Source organism: Narcine bancroftii, chromosome 6 (genome assembly GCF_036971445.1).
Source record: "Narcine bancroftii isolate sNarBan1 chromosome 6, sNarBan1.hap1, whole genome shotgun sequence".
In the NCBI taxonomy this organism is placed as follows: domain Eukaryota; kingdom Metazoa; phylum Chordata; class Chondrichthyes; order Torpediniformes; family Narcinidae; genus Narcine; species Narcine bancroftii.
Window position 1 is genome coordinate 156,071,299 of NC_091474.1, and position 25,907 is coordinate 156,097,205.

At 35.9% G+C, this 25,907-nt stretch overlaps 1 protein-coding gene across 1 annotated transcript in view; it reads left to right on the forward strand.

Annotated features, from left to right (window-relative positions):
* apoba (apolipoprotein Ba) overlaps nucleotides 1–25,907 on the forward strand; it is a 48,291-nt gene that overhangs the window by 18,920 nt on the left and 3,464 nt on the right. The window contains exons 13-27 of the mRNA XM_069886412.1: nucleotides 573–784; nucleotides 1,065–1,302; nucleotides 2,367–2,546; nucleotides 2,646–2,834; nucleotides 3,753–3,920; nucleotides 4,801–5,006; nucleotides 5,097–5,279; nucleotides 10,197–10,318; nucleotides 11,186–11,396; nucleotides 12,105–12,283; nucleotides 13,091–13,290; nucleotides 14,186–14,328; nucleotides 16,241–16,662; nucleotides 17,229–24,986; nucleotides 25,226–25,340. Of these exons, the coding sequence (XP_069742513.1) occupies nucleotides 573–784; nucleotides 1,065–1,302; nucleotides 2,367–2,546; nucleotides 2,646–2,834; nucleotides 3,753–3,920; nucleotides 4,801–5,006; nucleotides 5,097–5,279; nucleotides 10,197–10,318; nucleotides 11,186–11,396; nucleotides 12,105–12,283; nucleotides 13,091–13,290; nucleotides 14,186–14,328; nucleotides 16,241–16,662; nucleotides 17,229–24,986; nucleotides 25,226–25,340 (10,526 nt within the window). The remainder of the gene's footprint in view (nucleotides 1–572; nucleotides 785–1,064; nucleotides 1,303–2,366; nucleotides 2,547–2,645; nucleotides 2,835–3,752; nucleotides 3,921–4,800; nucleotides 5,007–5,096; nucleotides 5,280–10,196; nucleotides 10,319–11,185; nucleotides 11,397–12,104; nucleotides 12,284–13,090; nucleotides 13,291–14,185; nucleotides 14,329–16,240; nucleotides 16,663–17,228; nucleotides 24,987–25,225; nucleotides 25,341–25,907) is intronic.

Below are 25,907 nucleotides of genomic sequence, written 5' to 3' on the forward strand. Positions count from 1 at the left end.
GATTCCACTAATTCATTTTCTGGCCTTGCATCTAGTGCCTGCCTTTACTGTCTATTCTATATGCCCCATTCTTTAATAGTAAAGCTGTTAGGTTTCCTTTTCTATTTTTGGTGCTCTCTGTTGATTTTTTACTTTCTAAGCCTGATAATTTTCCATCAATATCTTGATATATTGCTGATAGATCATACTGACGTGCTTCTCTTTGTGTCCTTGATTTGTCTTGTGATTAATGTTGCACATTCACCCCCTTCTAAACTTTAGTATTGTTTTTCACCATTTTCCCTGGTATTAATTTAGTTGGATGTTTATTTCATGTTTTTATGGACACTCCCTTCCTGATGGATATTGGCATTCCTTAGTCATTTTGCTGCCCTTCACTATTCAGTCTCTCCTCAACTGTTCCTCAGCAGAAACAGTCCATTGAGTTGCACCATTTAGTTTAAAGCTTTATTTACAGGTCCCATTATATGATTCATTGGTCTCAGCTCAAATAGATATACATTAAGAAAAACTGCTCAATTATACATTTTCTACATTGCAAGTTATTTATTTGTTCATGATTTTACTTTCAGGTTCGCAATGATCTTTTTGAAGTGTATACAGATAATGCTTCACCTACCCTGAAGAGACTGGGAGCCTACCTTATTGTCATGAAAAAACCAACATCGAAACACCTAAGAAAAATCATTAAAAATTTATCCAAAATTGAAGATGACCAAGTGAAAAGCTTTGTTTCTTCTCACCTTGGGAACATTCTAACATCTAGGGATCCCACAGTCCAAGAGTAAGTGAACATTACATTTTTATCTCATGCTCAACAACCGTAGCCTTGATAACCCGAATTATTAACTGAGTTGAATCCCTTCACATTCTAATCTAACAGGACATTGTTTTCTGAAAGATGAGATTGATCTTTCATTTAACTACTAGCAGTGGCCTGGAATGACTGGAATTTATGCATGTCTAATTAAGATTAGACATTGCTGCTAATTGAAGATATTCACTAATGCAACATAGTTACTTCATATGTAACTCAACTAACTGCTGTATTTTGTTTTGCACAGACTGAAAAGCAAATTGACAGATGCTCTAAAATCAAATGTGCTACCATCACCTATGGATTTTAGAAAATATTCTAGAAACTATAAAATATATAAAGAAATGAATATTCCAAAAACACAGAATTCTCTGGAAGGTGGATTGCAAAGCAATATAATTTTTGACCCAAATACTTATTTGCCAAGAGCTGTCATGTTGGAGACCACTTTGAATGTTTTTGGTCAATCTGTGGATCTTTTCGAGGTAGGTATACATGTGTTTAATCCTGACATTATAACACACACACACACACACACACATACACACACACACACACACACACACACACACACACACACACACACACACACACACACACACACACACACACACACCAATTGTATGGCAATGTCAAAGTTAAACATATAACCATTCTATTTTTGAGGTTGGAAAAACATCCCTATATACACTAAAGGCGATTTCATTTCTTGAGAATCAATGGGTCAAAAATAGCCAAGCTTCTTGTAACTGCTAGTTGACAAGTGCCTGCCCATTTGATAATCCCTTTGTTTGAATGCCCTGTTGAAAATAGGGCTGTTTATCTGATCCTGATATCTAAACTCACACGAGAAGGATAATCTTTTAGAAACTTGTATTTAAATGACTACGAGTACCAGAAAGAAAAAAATTTCTCAGTACTAACTCACCACCCCCTGCCCCCCAGTTTAGACATCCATGAGGAATAGAGATGGTCAAGGATAAATTGAGAAATTTCTGAGGAACAATTAGGCCCTTTCATTATGGCTGGGATCCTGATTTAAATTTGATATGTGCCATGCAAATTTTCCAGGACCTGCCAGACTCTGCAGCTCTGACAGGTTAGTACTGCTTGGAGGCTAGAAAATGAAGGAGTGATCCCCTGATCCCTTAAAATAAATGTCTTCATCCCCTTCTGCTCTTTGTGGTTTTACATGGCTACTACAATCATGAACCTCCTCAACCTCCACCCCAGTTCCCAGAACCTCTCTTGATATCACAATTGGAATATTTAGGATATGGAATGACAGCTAACTCTACACCTCACTCCATCTTCTTCAACCCTAGCACTTATCTTCTCCCCTTAATCAACAGGGCCAATGTCTGGAATAGAAATTGCAAGGAGAGGGGCAATGAATTGCAAAACAGAAAATGCTGTGTTTTGGAATTATATATACAATTATATAATGTTATTAAAAGAGGGGAAAACAATGCAAAAAACTATTATTGTAAATACTAATTAATATTTAAAACCATGCATAAGAACTAAACAATGTTATCTTTTTAAACAGATTGGATTGGAAGGCAGTGGATTGGAACCATCTCTTGAAGCAATATTTGGATCCAAAGGATTTTTCCCAAATAGTGCAATGAAGGCACTATACTGGGTAGATGGGAAAGTTCCAAAGAAAGTATCTCAAGTGCTATTCAAGTGGTTTGGAAAGAACAGAGATACTGAACGTCCAAATGAAGTATGCATCTGAAAAAATGGTCTTTATTTGTATCAGAATGTGTCTGTTGAAATCAGCTATCTCAGATCAAGACTGAACTTTGTTGTTTTTCTTTATTAGGACCTGATGAAGGAATACTCCCAAAATTTTCAAAAGATGTTGAATAAAATTGAACATCAAACACCAGAAGTAGGGGCTTTCTTGAGAGTGTTTGGAAATGAACTAGGATATGTTAAAGGAAGTGATTTCAAGTTGCTGAAAGAAATGGCATCACAAGGTTTCCAGTTACTCCGAATACTTCCAGTACAGGTACAGCACATTAAGTGACAATTTAAAAATGTAACAATTAAAACAAAGATATTAAAATGTCAATTTAATTTGACCATGTGGTATCATGAGTGACATATGGCCAACATGAATATGCTTGTGATCAGCAGATGTCATTTGATGATCTTAAGAGGATTAAATGCTGTGAAGCATACATATCATGCATTATACTGTTGGATAGAGTCCCAAGATTTACACTCTTTGGCAGTATGTTTCCAATTTAGGATTTGGAAGGGAACCTGTTGACTGTGGTCTTCTATTGTGTCTGCTGTCACTGTATTTCTTGGTGGCAGAGGATGTGAATTTTGAAGCTGATGTGAGAGTTGTCTTGGAGTGTAACAGCATTACAATTTGTAAACTATGCACAGTGCATTGGGGAGAAGATCAATTTTAAGGGTGGTGGATGGGGCACCAAGCAGGTGGGCTGCTTCATCCTGGCTGGTGTGGAGAGCAGTGTTGAGCTGCACATCTAGACATGTGGAAATTATTTTTTTTAATCAACTTAATGTGCCTTGTCAATAGTAGAAAGGCGGCATATCAGGAAGCAAGTAGTTTGCTACCAGATGCCCGGCCTTCGATGACATACTCGTCGGTCTAGTCCATTTCAGAAATTGGATGCTGACTGTGCTTCACTCAGTAATGACAATTCCACTGAATAATCAGAGATAAATGGTGAGCATCTCTCTCAATGGAAATATTCATTGTCTGACACTTTTAAGGCATGGATATTACTCTCATTTGTGTACAATATATAGATTTAGTCACTGCATTTTCTGAATGAGTAAAGGAAACCGCAGACTTAGGGAGTGGCAATATTCACAAAAATATTGAAATAATGAAAGGCTTTTATACTTGAACAATATTTGACACATTAATGCCTCGTATTCTTTGTATTTGTAGCTCAAGTCAATTCTCTTCAAATCTTTCGGAAGTGACCTGTTTGCTCACTACATCTTCATGGACAGCCAGTTTAACCTTCCCACTGGGGCTGGTCTCCCTCTCAAGCTGTCAATTTCTGGTACAGTCACACCTGGCACCAAAGCAGGGATGACATTTGAGGGAAAGAAGGTAACATTTAACTCACTTGCTCACAATTGGTATCTGACTAGTTCCTATGTTTTAAAATGCAAGTTTAAGATCATCAAGCAAGATACTGATTAGTATTTGTCCTTGTACCAACAACCCTCACAGGAGCATGACCAAATAATATTTGCATAAGAATTTGTGGAGCAAAGAGTTAAAAATAAAATGGGGGGGGGGGGAAAGAATGTCAAGGTAGGGAGGGGATTCCAGTGTTTGGACACAGCTTCCTGTGGAAGAACAACTAAATTCAGGGATTATCAAGGAACCAGTAAAATGGAAGTGTTGCTATCTCAGAGTTGTAGGCTTGCAGATATTATTTCTTCTATTTTATGTTCACTTTTCCTATGACACATAAGGCAGACCTTTTAGTCCACTGACTTCACATTACCTTAGCAAGCCATCCGATTCCTCCATTGCCCTATTCTCCCAACATTCCTAAAAACTCACCCCAACTTCTGCACGAACCTAGATAATGGGCTATTAACAGTGATCAAAGCTTTATTTAACTGAGAGGCTAAATAGTCCACCAAGCACAAGAGTGAAAGGTCAAACTTAAATTAGAAGATGGGTGGCAGAGTTTTGGCTGACAGCATGTTCGGATGAAAGACCAGCAATTATTAGGAGATGGAAAGGGCAATCGATTATCAAATGGAACTAGGATCTGGGGTTTATTTTGTGATCTCTTTGCATTGGTGATGTAGAACATGTGATCACTACATTTGTTTTAAATTGATTTGAGTTAAAATTGATTATTGAATAATCTTAATCTGATCTTTTTCAACATTCTGATGTTTTAAACCTTGGCAGAGTTTTCATTAGAATTATTGGTCATTGATTTATTAACTTAAACATATTTCTATTGCAGATCAAAGGTTTGTTTAAGCCTGAAGTTGCAACTGAGTTAGTGATCCAAATGGGTATCAATGTACCTAATTTTGCCAGAAATGGAGTACAGATTAATTACAACATGTATTTTGAATCTGGCATTGAAGCAGAGATAACCATGAGTTCTCATCAGCTAAAATTTAACATTCAATCACCCAAAGAACCAGTCAAACTCTTCTCTATTAGGTTGGTGGAAAATTAGATTTTCACTATCTTAAAATGCTTGAAAAGCTATTCATGACATTACTTTCATGTGTTCTTTCTGGTCTTTTGCAGCAACAGGCTGTCTCTGCTACATAGTACAAAAATTGAGGTCATCCCATCCATCATGAAGAATAGACAAGAATGGAGGTCATGCAAACCATGTTTGACAGGACTTAACATCTGTGCAAGTATGACTTACTCTGATGCAAGTTCAATGGACAATGCACCAAGATATCCACTAACTGGAGAAACAAGGTCAGTGTTATGTCCATGATTCATGCATCCAAACATAAACTGGAAACAAAATCAACTATTAACTATATTTATTGATTGTAGAGCAAATGGAACATAGGCTCTGCTATGAACATGTGAAGATTTGTTGTAAATTTTACCAGTCAATGAGACAATCATGAAACAGAAATTGTTTTCTACATTACCCAATTTTCAATTATTGTTCCTGGACAAATGATTGTAGGTTTTCCAATCAATTTGATAATATTGATATATACACAGCTACTTTGAGATGCAAGTAAATATCACTTCAGTAGTAAGGTAAATATTGGAAAGGTTAGTTAGGGATAGGATTTATGCACATATGGAAAATCAAGGTCAGATGGTTAGCAAGGCTTTAAGGGGCAGGCCATGTATTACCAGTTTGAACTCACTTTTTTAAGGAGATGATAAATATGGTTGAGGGTAGGGAAGTGAATGTTGTATACCTGGACAAGTAAGTCATTTTACAAGATATCAGCATGTTAGGCAGATTCAGAAGGTGCTGATGTGTGGAATTAATAAAAGTTGATAGGATACGAAATTGGCCTGACCCATAGAAGACAAAGGATAGTGGAGATAGGCTGTTATTCAGCTGGGAGGCCTGTGACCAATGGTGTTCCACAGGGATTGATATTGGGAAATGGCAAATGGAGTTTAATCCACCTAATGTTTGGAGGTCAGCTCTAAGAAGAATGTATACTTTTAATGGTCAAGATCTTCAAAGTATTGATGTGAAGAAAGATCTGGGGGTCCAGGTTCATTAATCATTGAAAGTGGCCTTACAAATAGATAGGGTGGTAAAGAAGGAAAATGGTATGCTCAACGTCATTTGGTAGAGTACTGAGTACACAAGGAATGAGGTCATGATACAACTATATAAAACTTTGGTTAGGTAGTACTTGGAATACTGTGTGCAGTTCTGGTTGCTCCATTTCAGGAAGGATGTGGAGGCTTTGGAAAGGGTACAGAACAGATTTACCAGGATCTATCCTCGGTTAGAAGGAATGAGGTATGGGGACAGATTGGACAAACGAGTTGTTTTTCCTAGGTAAGAGGAGACTGATGGGAAACTAGATTGAGTAAACAAAATCAGGAGGCATTGATAGGGTGAACAGTCAAAATCCTTTCCCCCTAGGGAAAAAGTCTATCACAATAGAAAAAGTGCATTTTAGGTGAAGAGGAGGACATTTAAGAGAATGGGGTGAATATTTTGCATAAAGAGTGGTGGGCACCTGGAACAGGCTGTCAGGGGTAATAGTGTAAGCAAATACAATCATGGCATGTGAAAGACTTGTGGGTAGACACATAAAGGTGAAAGGGAGGGAGGGTCATCCAACAGGTACAAGCAGTCAAGTTTTAGTTTGATTTAGACATCAAGTTCTACACAACATATGGGCCAAAGAGCCTGTTCCTGTGTTGTCCTGGTTTATGTAATCTACCAAGAGCAATCCTGCACAGTTAGTGTTCATGTCACACACCTCCATCAACCTGACTTCAACCATGACCCTTAATGCTGTTGGTGAGGAATTTACACATTTCCCCCATAACATTTTATGCTTCGGTATAATGCTATCACTTTCTTCCACCTTTTGTAAAAATGCAGGTTGGTGAGTTTATTGTAAATTGTCCGGAGTGTATGTCGAAAGTAGGAGAGTTGTGGGGGGGGAGGGGGGAAACAGGTGGTTGGGATGGGCTTTAGATGACACACAATGAGTAAACAAAGTTTATAAAGTATTAAATTATTTATTGGCTCTGTTTGTGAAATAAAAGACTGTCAATAATTATTAAATTGTATTGTAGAAGGCAAAGTGACCCTTCCAAAAATTGCCCTAGATTAATGAATCTTTATCCAGCAACATTTTATGAAACATTTCTTTCCACAAAAGAAGCTTGTACACAGACACTAAAATATCCTATTAAAAAGAAGAAAAAAAAGGTTTTTAATGAAGGACTTCCTTTCAAGAAGATTGGAATAGAATGAGGGCAAGCAATACTGGTTACATTCCAATCAGAATACGACGTTCAGAAGTACACAATCATCCTGAATCATCCCAAAATTTAGAGTTGAAGGTGGGAGGAAAGATTTGTGCAAAATTAATTTGCATTCTCTTGTGCCTGGAAGATTAAATGATAATCCAACCAGGGTTAATTGTTGAAAGTGGCCTTGCAAGTAGATAGGGTGGTAAAGAAAGTGTATAGTATTATCAACTTCATGAAGTGCTAAATATTTGAAATATATTTTTTTTAAATTGCAATGATACTGAACAGGCAAGGTATCATCTTTCAAGGGAGACACAGGATTAAATTGGGAAATTTGGATGTTCTTTGCTTGTGCCTTCAAGTCAACTTTATTGTCATCTGATGGTACAAGTACAACCTGACAAAACAGCGCTCTCTGGTCTTTGGTGCAAAACATGCAGACTCATGACCAGACATAACACAAATGCAGACAAATAAAAACATATGCAGAACTAGGTATCAAATCTACAAAAATAAATAAATAAATGTTTTTATGCAAACGAGATCTTAGATGGTTAGTATGAGCCGTTCCTTTGGTCATTCAGCAATGTCACTGCCCATGAGAAGAAACTGCTCCTCAGCCTGGTGGTGCTGGTTCTGATACTCCTGTATCTCTTTCCTGATGGGAGATGCTGTGTGTAGGGTGAAGGGGTCCTCAATGATTTTGCGTGCCTTCTTCAGGCAACGATCCTAGTAGATCACGTCAATGTGGGGAGAGAGACTCCAGTGATCTTCTCTGCCATTCTTAAGGTCCTGTGGATTGACATCCGATCTATTTCTCTGCAGTAACCATTCCACACTGTGATGCAGCCGGCCAGGACTGATAGAGCTCCTATAGAAGGTTGACATAATGGAATGGTGAACAGTAGTTTTGCCCGCTTCAGTCTTCTCGGGAAATGCAGTCACTGTTTAGCCTTGTGACTAAACCAAAGTTTAATTGTTATCAATAATTGTTTTCTATCATTTGTATCATATCTTTTATATATCAAGACTATTGTTTGATTGGCTGCTACAGAAGTGCCAGAATTGCTATAATTGCTCTTTCATGAGGAGTAATGAACAGAGACCATGTCCCATGCAACAAGAACAAAGGCCTTGCTAATGGACTTGTTTGAAGGCTCATATTTTCTGAAAATATCTGATGATCAATGGCTTTAGGAAACAGTAGAAGAAAAACACATTTTTAAATTTTATAAAAATATTTTAACACTCAGTTGCTGATCTATCAAAACTTAAGTATGCATTTAAGTGAAGACAATTAAAAACAAAACTTGCCTTGAGGGGGGAGAGAAAGGCAGTGACCCCATTTCTTTGGAGTAATACTGCTGAGCAGATATAGCTGAAAGGCCAGATACCAGCTCAGCAGCTCAGTGGCGAGTCCTGGGGAAGAGCATTCTTGAATCCCGTGTTGCTAATGTGGAGCAGAGGTAGTCCAGAAAACACTTTATCATCACACTCTAGGCATTTGTTTCAGGTTATTAACATTTAATTAGAACTGATGAGGTGTCGTCAATCTGAAATATATGGGCTTGGATCATGTGGAAAATTGCTGTCAGGTCCAGAGGGAAGTTTGGGATTCCCACTTGTTGTGGAAGTTGCAACATTTGTGGCTGCTCTTCACTGCTTCATTGAATCTATCAGTGGAGCACAAATGTGACAATCCCATAGGGCTTTTGCCAATGTGTTAAATATGTGCCAGGGTATGACTCAAGCAAGTGATTCCATTGGAGGGGAATGACTGAAGGATCGATTTGAGTTTTAGCTCATTAATTCCTTATACTCAATATATTCTCAATTACTTTTTTGCCATTAATATTTTAAATAAATCCTTAAATGTTAATAATTTGACCAAATTTTAGAAGTATTTTAATGTTTCTCAATGCCAGAAAAATTCAAAAATGCTCTTCTTTTGACAAAGTTGGGACTGGCTTGGCCAACTGTCAAAGTTTATATTTACCCCACAGGTCTTGTGCATCTCTTGTTCTGTGCCCCTCAATATCATCATAGCAAGAAATGGGCCAGATTAAGAGCACGAATTGACCAAAGCATATCCTCAAATATTGAGGTACTTCTTCCAATATGCAAGTCAGTCATAAGTTCATGGCTGGCAGCATGTTCTGGCCCATTAATGTCAACCCTCTCTCCATAATGATTTCCTGCCCTCTGCGGTCTGGTCACTATTCACTGTTGCACATGGAAGAGAGACTATAGTAATGGTATCATAACATGGGCTAGATTATGTTGTTCCAGGCATAAGACTTGTACATGATAACAATTCTTCTTCTTCTTCTTTCTTTCTTCTTTGGCTTGGCTTCGCGGACGAAGATTTAAGGAGGGGGTAAAAGTCCACGTCAGCTGCAGGCTCGTTTGTGGCTGACAATTACACTTTAGTCTAATCACTAGTATGTTTTCTACCATTTACCATTCTGTATTTTACATCACATCTTTTGTATATTAGCAAGCCATAGACTTAAAAATACAGAATGGTAAATGGTAGAAAACATGTGATTAGACTAAAGTTTAATTGTTATCATGTACAAGTCTCATGCCTGGAACAATGTAATCTAGCCCAATAATCCTGTGTCACTCTCATCAAATGGTATCTTACCTGCTGAGTAATATTCCAAATTTTGAATTATTATTTCCTATTTCTACCACTCAGTATCTTGTTTTTGTATCACTTCTCTATATGTTAGTAACATTTATTACAATAACTTTCAAATATTGACTCCATTCTGGATCAACTTTAAAAGATTAGAACAAAGTTGGATTGTAACCAAGGTTTACCTTTTCTTCCTTCTAATTTATTAACACGTCTTTGATTTATTATTGGAAAAGTCTGATCCAGTCATATCAATTTATTAATTTCTCACATCATAGGTTTGTAATTGAAATTGAACCTACAGGGACGGTTACAGACTACTCTGCATCAATAACCTATCAGTCCCAGAAAAGAGAAGAGGATTTGGAATACTCCCTTAAGTTTTCACTAGCAGCAGAAGGTGTGTTGATTTGCATGGTTTTGTACAATGTACTGAACCATGACATTCATCTAATATCCATTAGTCTCAAAAAACCAACTTTTGTTCACAAAATGTTCCACACGCTAGGAAACTTAGTTGGCATGGTAGCAGAGCAGTGAATATTGCTCCTGTAAGGTTCAGTGATTTGGGGTCAATCCTGACTTTGGGTCAATGAAACTTGCACATTCTCCACATGGTTTCCTCCAGATTCTTCCCACAGCTCAGTGAGGTACTGTAAATTACCTCTTATTGTAGAAATGTGATAACAGAGTCAAAGAGAAGTTCATGGATATGAAGGAAAGAATAATTTGAAGGGCCCCTTGGAAATAAGGAGGCAGAATGACAGCCCATGCTGTCCAATTGCTCCCAAATGACATGCCAGTGGGAGGAAACTGGAGCACTTGGAGGAACCCCATGCAAACACGGGGAGAACATCAACTCCTTAAAGACTGAGGATTTGAACCATGGTCCTGATCGCTGGCGCTGAAACAATGTTGTGCTGACCGCTACACTAAATGTGCTGCCCTAAAATAATTAATTCCACTAAATGTAAAACTTGTGTCATCTCATTGTCATAAAATTATTTGCATTAAAGTAAAATGACCAAGTCACAGTGCTGGCACACAACATTGCTCACTGATAGTGCTAGAGTACAGTTGTAAGCTTGCCATGGTTTTCTGTACATTAAAAAGCAGTAAATTCCAAATAAAGTGACCCCACATATTTTACTTCTCTTTGAGTGATATCTATGTACTTTTAATTGTTTAGAATATTTTAACCTTGTTATGGTTCTGTGTGAAAGTTAATTTGCACTGTGTTAATTATAAAATCATGTTGGTTCAATAGGCAGTGAAAATATTGAGGCTGCAACTGAAATTAAATACAATATCAACAAAAACATTCTTACAGCAGATGTTGAGTTTCCCAAGTTTGATATAGAATTTGGCATGAAACTAGCAGCTGAAGACAAATCTGCAACGGACAGGACCTCATACGTTGTTAGATTTGATGTCACAAACAAAAATATACCTGAAGTTACCTTCAAGGGCCGAACAAGGTGTGTATAAGTATTGCATCAGACTGACATTTTGTATGTTAAAACTCCTGCATTTACATGGTACAAGGAAGATTTGCTTAAAAAACAAAAAGAACCAAGAACTCTCCCCAGTCAAATGTAGGAGTTTTAAAATTTTTTTTTTTAAAAACAGCTTTTCAAAGTACATGAATACTTTATTTTCTCAATGAATTATTATGGAATTTAGTTGGAATTTTGTCATTCTAAAAATTAAAACAAATATTAACAAATACTAAAATACATTGCAGACTTCTCAACATTTGAAAGATAGAAGGATGAGTGCTCATACATAAACACTGTTTTCTGGTATTTTAGTGGAGTCCAAATGACCCTCTTCTTGTTTCACTTAACATCCTACAACTAACAACACTGAACAATCACAGCTGAGTTCTCGATGGATCCTGAACTGCAATAGAAACCTTGCCACCGATTTCATTTATAAAGTGTACTCAGAAACCCACAATGTAGAGTTCAGGGGTGTTCTTAATACTAGGTTTCCATCTCATTTTGGCTTTGAAGGTTCATGATATTCATTGTAGAAACTGAAACCCGTGCGAATTCCACAATACTGCCAGCTCACACCTCAATGGATGCAGAGCATAAATTTAGGTACATAAAACATATTATTGGCAATGCAAGTGCAGTGGTGATGAAAATAATGATTCTGACCAGCACTATTCTCTTTTAAAGCTTTAACAATGAGCAGAGAAACCTGTTGCTGCAAGGACTTTTCTCCATTCCTCAGCTGGATGTTAAGACAAATGTCGGAACTCAGATTAGACGCTTATCTGATGGACTGTTCACTGAATTCAGTTTGGAAGCCTCTGTCCCTCACTTTAAGGCTTCGTACCAAACCAATTTCAGATATGGTAGGTTACTATTTTAAATTCTAACGTTCTTTTCTACATTTTATGACAAAATGCTATTTAGGAATTGAAAATGGGAAGCTGCAACTTGGCCCTGTTATATTCATTATATTTTCCCTCAAAATTATAACAGTTAAAGCACCTTACATAGATATTTTTTCACATAAATGAATGGAAACCTTGGGCTGAAAGCAGATTTCCATTTTATCACTTTCACTAGAGCAACAGAATTCAGTTTCTTAAGCAATATGATTTTTAGGATTACAAAGAAAATTAGTTCAGAAGGTCCAAAAGTAAATAAATCCATGTAATTTCAGAGTAGAAAAATTAAATAGAACATGATCAAACACATACCTTGTAACCAATTGGAGAAGAGGCAATTTTCACTGTAAAAGAAGAAAAACTGATTAATGTAAAACATTTTTTTTCAGTTTCACAAAAAATTGACCTGAGTATTCTAATTTATCATTTCTTAAACATGAAAAAGGGGGGTAGGGTGGGGGGGGGGGCGGGGATAGAATCAGAATTTTGTGTCTGCACCAGTTGGATCATTGGAAAAATAAATGGTCATTAAAATTAAATTATTCATTTTAATTTAGTCAAACAGCACAGTAACTGACCATTTCAGTCCACAAGTCTGTGCCGCCCAATTTACACCCAATTAACCTACACCCATAGGTGCATTTTGAATGGTGGGAGGAAATCACCCTAAATTATAATTGAACTGACTTCATAGATGGCTTAAATCCATAAAATAAAATGTTTTTGAGTCAAAATCTGTGCAATTGATTGTAATCTGTTTATTTTAAGACTCTAAGAAGGTCCAAGTTGCATGGAACTCAGAAGCAACATCTAACCTTAAAATATTTGATGAGAAAATATCGAACATGGAAGTATTTAATACATTTGAATACCAAAAGGCCTTAACTAAGCACCTTGACAACTTCTTGGAACAAAAGATTGCCCAAACTGATATGACGTTAAAACACATTATTTTCAAATCAATTGAGGTAAGATGGTTTGGGAATTGGGTGGGGAAGAAATTATTCATCCTCTGATCTCTAGCACAAAATGTGCAATAGAATAGGTTCTGATTTTTATTCTCCTCAATTGAACTTCATTTCAGAAGAAATTGTTAGGAATCGTGATTCAAAGAAAGATTCTTAAAAGCATGGCACTGCTGAATATTCCATCTTCCTGGAAAAGCTCTTGCCCATTCTCCAGTTGTGAGGATCTAATCATAACCTGAAAAATCGGGAACAGTGGCTTTTTCATCACCTCTTTTCTTCATATTTTCCCAAAGTTCTTTGCTACTTCCCAATCAGCCACCCTTTTGTTTCTTATCCATCTACAGCATCTCAACATGATCATACAGTTTTCATCATCTTTTGTGTGGATCCTGAAAATACTTCATTTTATCTTACTATAACTTCACTCCTGTTGCCCCTGATCTACTACACATCTGTCTGACAAGTGAAGAATTTTGCTCAGAATACGTATTTAAACTCATGTCCTGCCACATATTCCATAATTCATTGGCATCAACTTAACAGAATGGCAAATAACTTGTAACTATCTCTTTTTGACGAGTTATGCTTCCAACCTTAGTCTCTCGGCCACCAAAACTTCCACATTTCAAAATTGCAACATGAATGCAAGTTATTTTTATTAGATCATTGTTTCTATAAGATGAAAATGTATTCAATAGTGGAAACTGAAAGTTTGATCAAAGTCTTATGGATCATTTTTTATTCAACAAACACAGAGATGCAAATGACTTATTAAATATTTATATCACCAATTGACCTGTGCAAATTCTATCTTCAGAACATTTGTCTTTTTTGTCTAAAATGATTAAACAAGGTTTAATTTGATGCAGGTTTACAAATGCATCTCTTTTGACAGGCAAGTAAAGTATGGCTACAAAAAGTTGATGACAACGTTCCATTCGTTCCCACCATACAAAACCATTGGCAAACCCTGAAGAAAATGGATTTGGAGCAAATTAGATCATTTTTTACTCTTCCAGAAACATTGTTTCTGAAGAAGTAAGTAATTTTTCTTACTTTATTAAGGGATAAGAGTTGCTTTTTTAGAACTAGCTATGGAAAGTTTGACCTCTGCCCTTCCTTTTGCTCCACTTACTGAGGACTAATCTCAAAGATTCCCAGCCGCAGATTCCTATTGCTATTGACTAATCTGTCAATTGATTGATTGTCAGGAGAGAAATTTTTAAAAGTGTGATTTTATTATCATTATATTAACCTTGTTTCAATTTTCCAATGTTCTGCCATTTCCCTATAAGTGTCCGGGTGAATTTTGCATCCTGGATTCTAGGATTGCCAAGGAAAATTTAATTGGGTCTCCAACTTCCATGCATGAACTATAAAATGCAGAAATTGGAGTTTTACCAAGAGACAGATACATCACATGTGTCACTATAATCCCTTGTTGGACACCATGCAGAACAGCAATGAGATCCATTACACCTGGGGTTACCCCTTTTATCATGTGCCAGGATAGATCCAGCATAGCTTAACAACTGTTCATTCATTTAAGTGAAGATTCTAGTCCTGAAAATTAAGAGGCACAGGGAAAGCCGAGTAACTTTGGGAATTATTTTACTTCCATTTAATGTTTTTAATTATATCCAAATGTACCATGTTTCATCTTTTAAAATTATTTATTCAATTTTTACCAGTTTTAGAACTTCTCTGAAAGTCAATGACATTTAATAACTACTATAATCTTTGGCAGTTTTGACAGAAGACAAATCCCTGCCTCTAGTTTTGCCTTCTATTGGAGGCTATTAGGACTGTTTCAAAGTGGAACCTCTACATCATGGTACTTGCAGCTTGATCCCTGGTCAGATCTCATTACTTCATTCAAAGTTGCAAAGAGTTCTGTGCATCAGCACCAAATGATTGAGATCAGGTCAGGGACCACATGAAGAAACTGGGCAATAGTCTGGGTGAAAGACAGCTCACTCATTGGGTCTAGTGATTCCATGATCAGTAATGACTTTCTTCTTTTTCACTCTTTTTGTTGGTTTTTGTGAAAGAAAAAACTACCAGGTTGCATATATACAGTATAATTCTGATCATATGAAATCGTTGGGAGCAGGCCTATTTCATATAATTGTTTTCTTTTGGAAAACTGGTCATTTAAAAAAAACTAGTAACAACAGCAAATCACTTGTATCAGTGTTTAAACAACAAATAAACAACAAGGAAAGGCTTTTTTAAGCATTAAAATAATGTTTTATTTTCACAAAAAAAAATGCTGGCGATCACCAACACCTCCCCACAGAGGCCCCACTCCTTCCCGGGAGTCTGAGGTGCCCAGTCAGTTCGGCTCCCAAAACTTTTGGTTAAATGAGGATTTCTGATTTGTTTTGGATATCCTTATTTACCTGATTTTTTTTTTAATGTATAAATGAGGATTTCGGAGAATCTGATTTCAGATAACTGGAGTTGTACTGTACATATGATGTTCAGGTAAAGATAAAATAGAATTACAGATGATAAATAATGGTAAACAAGATATGTATGATCCATGTTACTGATTGGGGGATAAAAAGAAAAAATCTATCGCTAATTTAAATCTAAATGATTGCTGGTAGTTAACTACTAATTTCGATACTATGACATTTTTTTAAAAAAGGAAAAAAATAATGATAGTATTTTGCACTTTCAAGTCTCACTATTACCTCATCTCACTGTATTTCATTGACTTTCTTCTGCTTTTGTTTTATTGTATTCTTCTCAACCACATCTATCTGCTTGCTCACTACTAAGCTTTCTCCTTTTGTCTTACATTGACCATATCTTTTTTCCTCCTTACTATAAATCCCACCGAATAAAAATAGTTTTTTTAACAGGTTTTTGCTTGTTTTTGATAAAAACCATAGATTTACTTTGTTTTTCTTCTCTTCCCTCCCTCACACCTTTCCCACCATAGTAAAGGCTCCATTGCAGGTACATTTGGGAACAATAAAGTTAACATTCCAGTTCCAATTCCTTTTGGTGGGCAAGTCTTTGAAGAAGTTGTACTTTTTCCAAGAACAATAAAGTTATCTCCAACGGCTAAGGAAGTGCTTGGAATCAATTCACCATCCAATGATTATACCATACCATCAGTATCTATTCCACTTGTTGGAAAAGTAACTTCCATTCCTTCTGTTACTATTCCAAAAATATTCAATCTCCAGTTTCTTTTAATTGACAAACTGGAATTCTCCTCCGAATTGAACAATAATTATTATAACTGGACCTCCAGCTTCACATATGAAAGCAATAAAGAGAAAATCGGAAAGCCATTTTCAGCTGATGTGCATATCAAAGCAGATTCATTTCTGGATTATTTATCATATCAACTGAAAGGTGAGTATTTTAATAATAGCTTTTGAACTAATTAAATTATCTTCTTTATTATTTATTTAGTTATTTATTAATGGAAAACCTTTTGAAAACTTTATTTGGCCAGATAATTCAAACACATTTGATGTCAGTAATTTCATACTTTGTATTTTAAGTCACATGTCCTATTTGATCAGACAGTTGATGAAAATTGATTTTTTTTTTAATTAAAATACATGAATTGTGGGTGAAGGGTGGCTTAGGACCATGGTCTTGAGATCAATGTGGGATTGTCAGTCAAATCTACATTCCATGCATAAATTTAAAAGCATTTAGAAGAATTTGGACTATAAAGTTCAGGATTTAAGAAACAAAGGAATAATGTCATAGTTACCAAATAAATGTCCTTATTTCTGAAAGATGCTAATATTTAAACTGCATTTGACACAAAACTAACTACAGGTGTTACATTTTACAAATCTCATAAATATTACTTTTCATTTCATCATTATAAATTATCTATTTAATAAACTTTGCATGTGTAAATTTGATTCCAATCTCAATTTTAAATAATTTTTTTTGTACCATAGGATCAATATTGTCAAGCCAAACGAGAGAGGCTGCATCCTCAGCCATCACTGGATCATTTAAACATTCCCTACTCTCATCTTCAGTAAAGCTATCAACAAACAATGGTGGTTCAAGTGATAAATCGGAGGTAGAATTTGAATGGCACACACACAGTATTGGAGGAGCAAGAACCTCTTTGATGTCATCGTGTCAATTTGGGAATGGACATGGTTCAAATTTTGAAATACAAGGGAGTGCAAAAGGAACATTAGACGTATCTTCATTTCATTCCACCTGGAATTATACAATGTTCGAGACATTTAATGCCAACAAAGAAGGCAGAGGAAATTCACTTTTAAACTTCAATTCTGCATTGCTCCAACTTACCAACAGAATGAACAATGAATTCAGTGGTGATGGTTTCACACTTTTATCCCAAACTGACGAATCCATTCTAAATCTAAAAAATACCATCAAAGTAAAACTCACAAATAAGAAACACGAATTGAAATGTGATACTTCAGGACAGTCCAAAGATGGTGACTTCATCAGCAACATTAGATTGGTCAACAACAATAAAGGACTGAAGGTAGAGAACAAGCTGCGTGGTCAAATGTTTAACACTGCCGTAGAAACTAGAGATCAACTCACTTTTAATGATGGAAAATTTAATTTGTTATTAAATTCAACGGGAAAATATAATGAAATTGAGGCAACCAACAAATTTATTGTTATGGTGTCAGGAAAAGAAGCTGAAGTTGAACATAAATGGGATGTAATTTATTATGAAAAACAATTCCACTGTGATTTAGCTGGCAAATTAAATAATGGTGGTCTACAGCTGAAGTCTTTTACAGAGTTCCCTGGTATAAATAACCATGGTATTCTGAACATTGGGAATGGTGGTCTGTCAGCTGAAGTGACCTCAAATGTTACTACAGATCCTATCAAGTTGCAATCTAGATTCAGTACCACAGTTCAGCCATCAAAAGCCACCATGGCTTTCGACATCAATGATGAAAAGAATAATTTTATTCATTTGGATATAAATGGGAAAGCAGGTAGCAGTGGAATATTCACCTCCAGTTCTTATTCGGGAGTTATTCTGGAAACTAGAACAAGTAATAACATCAATTTTCAACTTACTAAAGAAAAAGGGCTGGTTCTTCACACACAAACAGAGGCAGCATATAAAGACATTCTATTTAACCATACAAATCACTTCAGCTTTGATTCTTTGGTATTCAGCGCAGCCATGTTAACAGATGGACATTTGGCTTCTGAAAGCTTGTACCAGCAAAATTTCAAAGTGACACTGCAGCCTTTCACAATTTCAGTGAATCACAATGCAAGATTCAAATATCAACAACTCGATCTTACCCAGACTGGACAACTTCTGCTTTTACCTTTCAAGATTGACTTGAAGGGTGAATTTGTGGGAAAACATATGGCCAATCAGGTGAAACAAACTTATAACTTGCAATGTGGTGAATGGAAAGCTTTACTAAGTGCAAACACAAATGGAAAAGTGCAGTCCAATAAAATTAATCACAAGCTAAACCTGGAAATCGTTGGACTTTCTGCACAGTTCTCCAGCGACGCATCCTGCAAATCAAAACAACTGCAATTTCAGAATCATGTTCACTCTGTTGCTATTCCATTTATCTTTACCTTCGAAGCAGATACTTTTGCTGTTGGAAATGTTGATCACTGGGGTAAACACAATGGAAGCCTTAACAATAAATTCCAGATGAAGGCAAAACCATTTGCCTTTGCACTTCATCATAGCTACAAAGGGATTTCCGAACATAGCAGGAATAATCAGAAATTGCTACAGACACTTATGAAAAACACACTCAATGTTATTTTGAGTCCAGATGAGCAGTCAAGCACATGGAAGCTGGAAGGTCAGCTAAACAATAATGGCTACATGCAAACTATCAACGCCTACAACAATCCAGACAGAATTGGCATAGAAATTGCAAGTGAAACGGAGGTTGATTTTGACTTTAAAATCTCAGAGAAGGGAGAGAACATTGATGATCCAGCTGAACCTTCAAAGATAAAAATTTTAGGTAATCTGCAATATGATAAAAACAGGAATATTCATATTTTTTACATACCATTCTTGGAAGACATGCCCAGATACTTCAACTCCTTAAAAGATGTGGTTTTAAACACTTTGGACACCATTCACAACTTTTTGTTGAACATTAATGTTAACCACTTTAACAAGAAATGCAAGATTGTTTGGCGCCAAGTAAATGATTATGTGAAAGAGATGAATTATGATTTAATGGTCAGTGATATGAAGGAAAGAGCGTTCCAGTTTGTAGCAAAGTACGAGAAATCAGTAGAGCAACTGAACCTTGGATGGATCCACCTTTCCAATATCACAGTGGCTAACATGGAAACTTTCTTTAACTACCTGAAAGAATATGACACACTTGATTTGAAGAAAGCCATTGGGAATTTCACATACATGATTGTGAATGCAGTCATAAAAATTGATCAACAATATGAAATAACCCAAAAATGTCTGAGGATTGTCACTCAAATGCAGAGCTATCTTGATCAACTTGCTCTGCAGGACAAAGGTGTTGCAAAGTGGATTCAAACTCTGGATGGAATGCTAAAAAATAAATTGCATGAAATACAGATGCAACTGCAGAACCTCGATCTTCAGAAACTTGCTGATCGAGTGAAAGAGTACGTTTCATCAATTAACTTCAGTGAACGAATTGACGAACTGAAACAAACAGTGAATGAATTTAGTAAAAAAATCAATGACTTCATTAGTGACGCGTACAAGAGAATTCAATGGGTGTATAAGAGCTTGGAATTCGATCATGGTATTAGATACGTTAATGCTAAGATTCAGAAGATTATTACAGCGTATGAACTTGATACATTGGTTCAGAAACTTTTAAATGAAACTGTGAAATTCATTAACCAAATCAAGGTAAAAGAAGCAATACAACGAATCATAACCAATCTTAAAGACATAGTTGTGAAATCATATCTTGACAAAGTTGTTGAGTATATTAATGAAGTATCTGCACAAATTGAATTATATGACTTCCAGAAATTGATTGACAAAATGAATGAACTCCTGAACAAAGTTATTATGGATTTAAAGGAATTTGATTATAATGCTTTTGTTGAACAAACAAATAATTGGATCCAAGAAACAAGGATAACAGTCAGGGATAAAATTAGAGAATTGGAACTAGCAGAGAAAGTTGAGAGTATGACAAAATACTTACAAACAATTCAGTCTTTAATAACAGACTACATAACACAGAAAGACCTCAATCAATTGATTTATGTGATGGTGGATGTCCTCAGGAGTATAGCTGTGAATATTCACACTGAAATAATGGCTACATATGGTGACATGATTGAGGACCTCCACACAAGGATCAATAGAATGAATGTCTATGATGAACTGCAAAAACACTGGAAGGAAGCTGTAAATTATTATGAAAAACTTATTCAGCTTCTCTCAGCAGTATATCAAGACGCAGCAAGGAAAATTATCATTTTGGCAAAAAAGAATAATCTCTCAGCTTTAGCAGATCAATTGTTTCAGTATCTGGAAAAAGGTTTTAGGGTTCCAGAGATGAATTTAGGTCTCATATCTGTGCCTACATTTGAAGTCAGCATTCGAGCTTTTAGGCAAGGACAGCTTGTCATTCCATCATTTACAGTTCCTCTGACAAATCTAACAACACCATCTTACTATGTCAGTTTAAGCAACCTTAAAAATATCAGCGTTCCCGTAAGATTTGAAATTCCTGCAATCAGAGTTTTGAATTCGTTCACTATCCCTGCCTTCACAATTGATTTAGAAACCATTAAGAAATTCATAGCAAAAACAATTCATGACCTGCAGAATTTTGAAATTCCCGAAGGAAATTTCCCTATGTTTCCAGATGTACATTTCATAGTTGAGCCATTTCCAGCAATAAAAATTCCTCTTCTTGATTTCAGTCCACTAAGTATACCTGACGCAATCATTCCAAAAGTGAACTTGCACAACTTCATGCTGGAAGATATGAAAATGCCAGAATTCCAACCGCTTCATATACCTCACCAAATGTCTGTCCCAGCCTATGGAAAACTCAGCGGTGCATTCAGTATTACAACTCCTGTTTACAACTTGCACACCAGTGTTGGAATTCATAACAGCACAGTTGTTCAAAGCCACCCTGAATATGTAGCCTTCATTACAGCAAAAGGCACATCAGATTTGGACAGTCTATCCTTTGACTTGGAAGCCAAGGCTCAGCTATCAGCTTTTGAGCAAAATCTTTTGAAACTAAGCGAAAACATAAGGCTTGACCATGTAGCTCTCACCATCGATCACAAAGGAACACTTAACTTCACAAAACCATTTGTGAATGGAAATGCAGACACTTTAATCAAAATTTCCTCCAACCCCTATACCGCAGAAGCAAAAAATGCCATAAACATTAAAATTGATAAGGTCCTTTACACAAAAATGGAGACAAATTATCAACACCATTTCAATGCATCAAGTTTACAGTCATCAAGTCAAATTTCCTTTATTAACTCTGTTGAAACCTTTGTTGATGAAAAAAGTATAGCAAGCATTATGACAACAATTGCAAGAGGAAAAGGCTCCATTAAAAACTATTCTGATGAAGGATTATTCAAAGGTGAGCTGAAAGTAAATCTGGACACACCTGCACTTATAGTTGAATTTACTGGTAGCACAGATACAAAATATCTGAAGATGAAACAAAATTTAAAGACTGAGCTCTTCTCTTCATTTAATGCCAATTTAGTTCTGAATGCCGAGACAACAATTAGTCATGTTGGAACTAGTGCCATGAAGGTGAATGGAACGGCAGATCTAGCATCATTGGAAGTAAAATTGATTGGACTTCAAAATGCTAATCTGACTGGAAATGTATATGGAACAGTGGAAAATTCACTTACATTCTCAGCAGAACCATTTGCAATCTCTGCAAAAACAAATAATAAAGTCAATGCGAAGGTTTCTTTCCCTTTTTCACTTCCTGGAAAAGTAGTGTTCCTGAATAACTATGAATTGACATTAAATCTAAACGAACAACTATATAGCTGGCAAGTAAATTCAAGATTCAACCAGTACAAGTACAATCATAATATTTATGCAAGTAATAATGATGAAAATATCAAGTTGCTTCTTGGATTGAATGGTGATGCAAATCTTGATTTCCTGAGAATACCTATTTCCATCCCGGATATGTCAATTCCTTATTCGTCATTGAAAACACCTCGAGTTCATGAATATTCCCTGTGGGAAAATGCAGGACTCAAAAAAATCTGGAGAACAACACGACAGTCATTTGATGCAAGCATAAAGACTGAATACATCAAGAACAAAGATGTTCATGACTTTAAATTTGACTTGACACCTGTTTACAACCAGATTGGAGATCTTCTTAGAATAAATGAAAATGTCTTTAATAAAGTCAGAAACACCATCTTGAATTTATCAAGAACAGCATTGAATGACAGATCACAATTTAATCCCACTGCAAATGACTTACAAAACTTTATTCATATACCAAGTCACACCATACCAATACTGAATGCCAAAGTCTCCCCATACAGAATACCAATCCCAAATTTCAATTTTGTTGTCACAAGAGAAATTACAATTTCAAGATTTAAACTACCAATCATTAATTTCATCATGCCTTCTTACACTTTTTTTGTACCATCCTTTAAACTTGTATCTGCCAACATACCTGACAGTCTTTCTGCATTGTCTTTTCCAAAGATCAAAATGCCAGCTGTACCTGAATCTATCAAGCTTCCAGCTATGGGCAATTTGACCTGTGATTTCTCTCTCAAATCAAGTTTGGTAACATTCAGTGCTCATGCTGAACTCTTCAACCAATCAGATATAGTTGCTCGTTATAGTGTCTCATCTTCATCTATTTTCACTTCAAATTTTAAAGCAGAAGGAACCACAAGCTTGGCAAGAAGGCGAAGGTTGAAATTAGCCACAACTATTTCTATTATTCATGAGGCAATTCAAGGAAGGCACAACAGCACTCTAAGCTTATCATGGAAAAATGTAGATGCTTCAATGAATACCAAAGCAAACATTAAACTTCCAAATTTAGTGCTTAATTTCACTCATGATTTGAGTGGTAATATGAAATCTAAGCCAAATGTGCTATCAAAGGCATCTCTTGACTGGGGATTGTTAGTGCCTTCAGTTGGAACTGATCTTGAAGGAAAAGCTGTACATTCACTCACCTTGGGAGACCTTGCATCCTACTTTAATTTGGAAACTTTAACTAGCAGTCAGGTTAAAGGAAGTATGTCATTCAAAAATAAATTTTCTGGTGAGTTGAACAATGAAGCGAGTGTTTACATTGGTTTACATAATGTTCGTTCTAATGTAAAACTTAATTTAAATTCATCAGCCAAGACAGCTTCTGGCAATCATTTTAACATTGCAATGAATGAAAATCTTGCTTTAGAGGCATCCAGAAAGCGTATTTTTGCTGTGTGGGAGCACATTGGTAACAATGCAATTTCACTATTCAAAGAATTAACACAAGGAAGTCAAACCTCTAAAGCAACCCTGGAATTAGCACCCTGGAGTGTGACAGGAAATCTAAATGTAAAATTTAATCAACCCAGTTCTTTGTGGAAGAGAGCTGATGTGCAACATTCAATGACTTTAAGTATTGCACCAGAAAGCCAAGCATTAAAATGGAATAATAATGGTCACCTGCATTCAATAAGTTTCCGTGATGCAGTAGAAGTACTAAACAACAGAACAGAGATACATCTTGACTTGACCAGTTCCCTGGAGGGACATGTGGATTTTCTGAAAGACATATGGCTTCCAGTTTATGAGAGAAATTTGTGGGACATACTGAAATTAAACCTGACTACTGGTGAGAAGGAGCGACAACACTTAAATGTGTCTGTATTAATAGTGTGCACAAAGAGTGAAGATGTCTTCCTTATCCCCTTCCCTGTACAGAGGGTAGCCAATGGTCTTAAAGTAAATGTCCCTGAAATGACACTTCATTTGTCTGAATGGGTCAGCAACCTACTTCCAACAGCTGGAAAAAAAACAATTTTCAATGAAATTACATTCCCAACAACCACAATACCATTGGCAAATATTGTTGTGCCTTCATATAAATTCCACTTGTCAGAGTTAAAACTACCAAGCGTTTTCATTACTCCTCAATTTAGAGTTCCATATACTACTTTTCAAGTGCCATCATATACCATTAACTTCACAGATATTATAATTCCTTTGAGGACAAACATTCTTCCATTTGAAGTCTCTTTGCCAAACCTTCCTACCATAAGCTTTCCTGAGGTGAACATTGAATCTAGATTTGCTGAATATAATAAAATCCCTTATCTTGAAGTGACAAGGCCAAAATTCAATGTTATGATTTCTCAGTATACTGTGCCAAAAAATTCTGGAGCAGCTAAACAGGATCAGAATCGGGACAGAAATGCAAAGGAGGTTACATATCTTGAACAACTGGCCATGTTATTCCCATCACAGGAGGTGGAGATTCCACAACTGACCCTATACCTGCCTCTAGCAGTTGTTTTCCCAGCATTTAAGTCATTTGCTGGAAGCATCAACGTTTGGTCACCAGTATACACTACAACATGGATTGTAAATGTGAAATCAGATCAAGACAAAGCAGAAACCATCACAGCAACCGTGGATGCCATATCCAATTCTACTCTGAGATTTCTGGGATACAAATTGGAGGGTAAGTTACAAATATACCATTATCTTTTAGTCTTAAAAATTGCATTTATTTATTCATTATACTGATAATATTCTGAGGCACTCAATTTTTGTTTAATTGTCAATGGGGCTTTTAGTTATAAACTCTTATTTTATTTTGCATGAATTTCTAAAATATATTTAATTTCCAATAATTTATTTCATTTATCAATATTATTGAATGTGATACATTTTGAAAGGTAATTTTCTCCTCTTTTCTAGCAAGTGCAACATCAAGTAAAACAGATGATGGCTACAGTCTAAATGGAAAATATCTGCTTTCTCATCCTGATTTCACTCTAAACTGGTTGGAGAATTATGCCATTCAACATTCAAGGTATGCTTTTATTACTTATTGCTTTTTATTGTACTTTTTATAAAAAGTGTTATTTAAGTTTTAATTAACTTCAAAGGGCAGCCTTTTCAGAAAAATGATTTAAACTTTGCTTTCTGGATTTGGGCGAGTTATGTTAAATATAAGGCAGCATATAATAGTACATGAGATAAACCTGCTGCCTCATTGACTCCAACGATCCAGGTTCAGTGCTGAGCCCTAATGCTGTCTGTTTGGTGTTTGTATACGTCTCCCTGTAATTATGCAGTATGGTTTCCTCTGGTTATTTCCATTTTTCTCCTACATTCCAATGACATGCAAGTTGTAGGTTAATGTAGCCTCTATAAATAGTCCCTGGTGTACAGATGAGTGATTGGAAAAAGTGGAAATTAAAGATAGGATTATTATAGGAATAGTAATAAATTGTGTTTGACCGTTGATGTGGAATATCCTCGTTCCATGATGTATGACTCTATTATGAGTCTTATAAAGCTGATTACTATTTAAAGATTACTCAGCAATCTAAAGAATTTCTTTTTCGTCACATTCCATCTTCTGAAACCATTCTCT